At 46.4% G+C, this 2,814-nt stretch overlaps 1 protein-coding gene across 1 annotated transcript; it reads right to left on the minus strand.

Annotated features, from left to right (window-relative positions):
* Positions 1 to 139: 139 nt before the first annotated feature.
* Positions 140 to 2,315, minus strand: LOC123184296 (zealexin A1 synthase). Its single transcript, XM_044596442.1, has 2 exons — positions 1,397 to 2,315; positions 140 to 950 (listed from the first exon to the last, which is right to left on the minus strand). The coding sequence occupies exons 1-2, from the start codon at positions 2,285 to 2,287 to the stop codon at positions 321 to 323; spliced, it is 1,521 nt and encodes a 506-aa protein (XP_044452377.1). The 5' UTR covers positions 2,288 to 2,315; the 3' UTR covers positions 140 to 320.
* Between the last annotated feature and the right edge of the window lie 499 nt (positions 2,316 to 2,814).

Consider the following 2,814-nt stretch of genomic DNA (forward strand, 5'->3'; position numbering starts at 1 on the left):
GCCACTTTGGTAGTTAGAATAGTTATAGCAAAAAGAAGGAGTTGCATTGGTAGACTACTTAATAAATATTCAATGGAAGCTTGACAAAGAAGAAACACTTAACATATAATCACTAATTATAGCATCCCCATAATTGGACACACGAGGTGATACATAGGAGCTGCTAACCTGATATCATGCATTCACAACTTTGAACTTTCATTTTGGCCCATAATCGCATCCTATTTTTGCAAATTATCCAATGAGGTCCTCTTATTCTAATGTAAACATAAACGTACAATATGCGACAAATATGGGCATCCATGTCTCCTGAGGTGGATCTATATATGTGTTGCTTTGGAGCATACGTGTGGAATAGCCTTGAGCCATAGGTCAGACCTTTTACGTACAGTGACCCCGAATTTCTCAGACATATCCAGTGACACTGAGCTGGCTCCGCCCGGAAGCGTCCAATTAAAGTGATACAGAAAGTTTGCCAAAGTAATCTCCAAAATTGACGAAGCGAAGCCTACTCCAGGGCATTTCCTTCGCCCACCTCCGAATGGAGTGAATTCAAAATATGTCCCATTATAATCAACATTCTTGTTCACAAACCTCTCTGGATTAAACTCTTCAGGATTGTCCCAATATTGAGGATCCCGGGAAGTTGCGAAGACATTGATGAATACATTGGTATCTTTAGGGATGTCATAACCCATAATATTGCAGTTCTCTCTCGTCCTGCGGGGGATTAAAGGACCAGGTGCACGCAATCTAAGAACCTCCTTGATGACCATCCGCAAGTAGTGGAGTTCTGCAAGATCGCTATTGCCAATGATAGCTCGACCCTCACCTAGTACCTCTCGAACCTCTAAGTGCGCCTTAGCCATAACATTAGGGTGTCTTATGAGTTCTGACATAGCCCACACCAAAGTGGTTGCTGTAGTCTCTGTGGCACCTCCAAACATGTCCTGGAAATGACGATTTTATGTTATATATGTATAATTATTATGTATCATCCACAAAAGAGTTTATATTCTTAGAAAATAATGCTGCATTTGATATGAATAATTATTTTAAACAGTATCTATTATGTATTGACATTAAATTTTTCTGTACTCTCACGCCTGTTGCCAAGATGTGTGTTCGCTATTTGTCTAATTAACTGAGCAGTGTACCTACTAAGAACAGTTTTCTGGCCCCATATCCCAAATAACGTGGTTAATTTCTTGTACTTCATATAAATAGAAAGAGCACCCCGGGCCCTCCTGAAAACCTTGATGGATGATGCAAATAAAGCCTATTATTTTTGGAGTAACCTAGCAAGGATTTTAACTTGTTTTTATATGATATGTGGACATCACATAGTGCATCCATGGACAAATGGTTAGGGAGGGACTAAGAGGAAAATACTCACAAACATGACGGTGACTATAATCTCTGTGGTTAGAGGGTAGGCCAGCGAATCCTCCTCCAGCAGCCTGAGCAACACGTTCAGCATTTCTTCATCGTCGCTGTAGGGGCCATGACGGGAAGCTCGCGCCGCCTTGCGCTTCTCAAAGATGTCGGCGATGATGCTCTGGATGAGATCACAGCTCCTCTTTGTACGGCGCTCGGCAGTGCTGAACCACTGCACCAGCCAAGACGAGGGGAAGAGGTCCACGAGGCAGAAGCCTCCTATCAGATCCATGAGTTTGCCGATCTCGTGGAGGTACTCCTCCTGCCGTGCGAACTTGCCACCGAACACCGCCCGTGTCACAATGTCGTTGCTGAGCACCGACACCATCTCACTGACGTTGACGGCTGCGCCGGCAGCTGTTGCTGTGTTGATGGAGCGGATGAGGTTTCCCACCTCCTCGGCCCTGATCCCCTCCATGCGCTTCACCTGCTTGGTGCTGAGGAGCTCCGTGATACATACCTTGCGCATCTGACGCCAGTGCTCACCATAGGGGGCGAACAAGATGCCCTTACCGCCGAAGCCCACGATGTCCTGCAACCTGGAGGAACTATGGTTCGACAGGGCGACATCATTGGCCTTGAACACCTGGGCCACCGCCTCGGCGCCGGAGATCACCACGATGGGGACCTCGCCTAGCTTGAGGAGCATCACTGGCCCATGTCGGCGACCCAGATCAGTAAGGGCACGGTGTGGGAAGGCGCTCAGGATGTGGTGGAGGCTACCGATGACCGGGAGAGTCCACGGCCCAGGAGGAGGCAGGTGCTTCATGGACTTGCTCCTGCAACCAGAAAACCAAAGGGCAAGTAGCGTGGATAGGGCTATCAAACATAAGGTGAGCCACCACTCCATGGCAGGCAGCTTATTTGCGAGCAATCAGCTCGTGCGTTGTCAGCTTAGTAAGTGATAGACAAGATGGCAAAGCATATATATAATACTAGCCCGGGTAGGTATTGACAGAACATGAGTGGATGCCTTAGCCGTCGCTGTGCGCGGGCAGGTCACCTGTCACGTTTTCAGCACGTGTGGATCGAAGAAATATATGGTTGCCTGATGGACCATCTTTTCTCAGAGATTGACATTCATGCACCTCATAAGAAAAAAGTGACGAAGATAGCGACAGACACATTCACAGGAAACTGTTAAATTGGAGTACAAAGTAAATAGTAAATAAAGAGATACTAGAAGAACCACACTTAAAAAAAAACCTACTATGTTTTCTTGGTCATGTCATTGTCATTGCCATTGCTCAGTATCCCATTTCTCTAAACATGCTCAAGGTTATGCACTCATTAGGTTCACTGGTTTTCTGAGCAGTCATGACCTCCCGTGTGGGATCCCACGAGGCTAAGATAAACAAACCAAGCGAGGGATGGGTA

The sequence above is a fragment of the Triticum aestivum genome, chromosome 2A (assembly GCF_018294505.1).
Source record: "Triticum aestivum cultivar Chinese Spring chromosome 2A, IWGSC CS RefSeq v2.1, whole genome shotgun sequence".
NCBI classification, from domain to species: Eukaryota; Viridiplantae; Streptophyta; class Magnoliopsida; order Poales; family Poaceae; genus Triticum; species Triticum aestivum.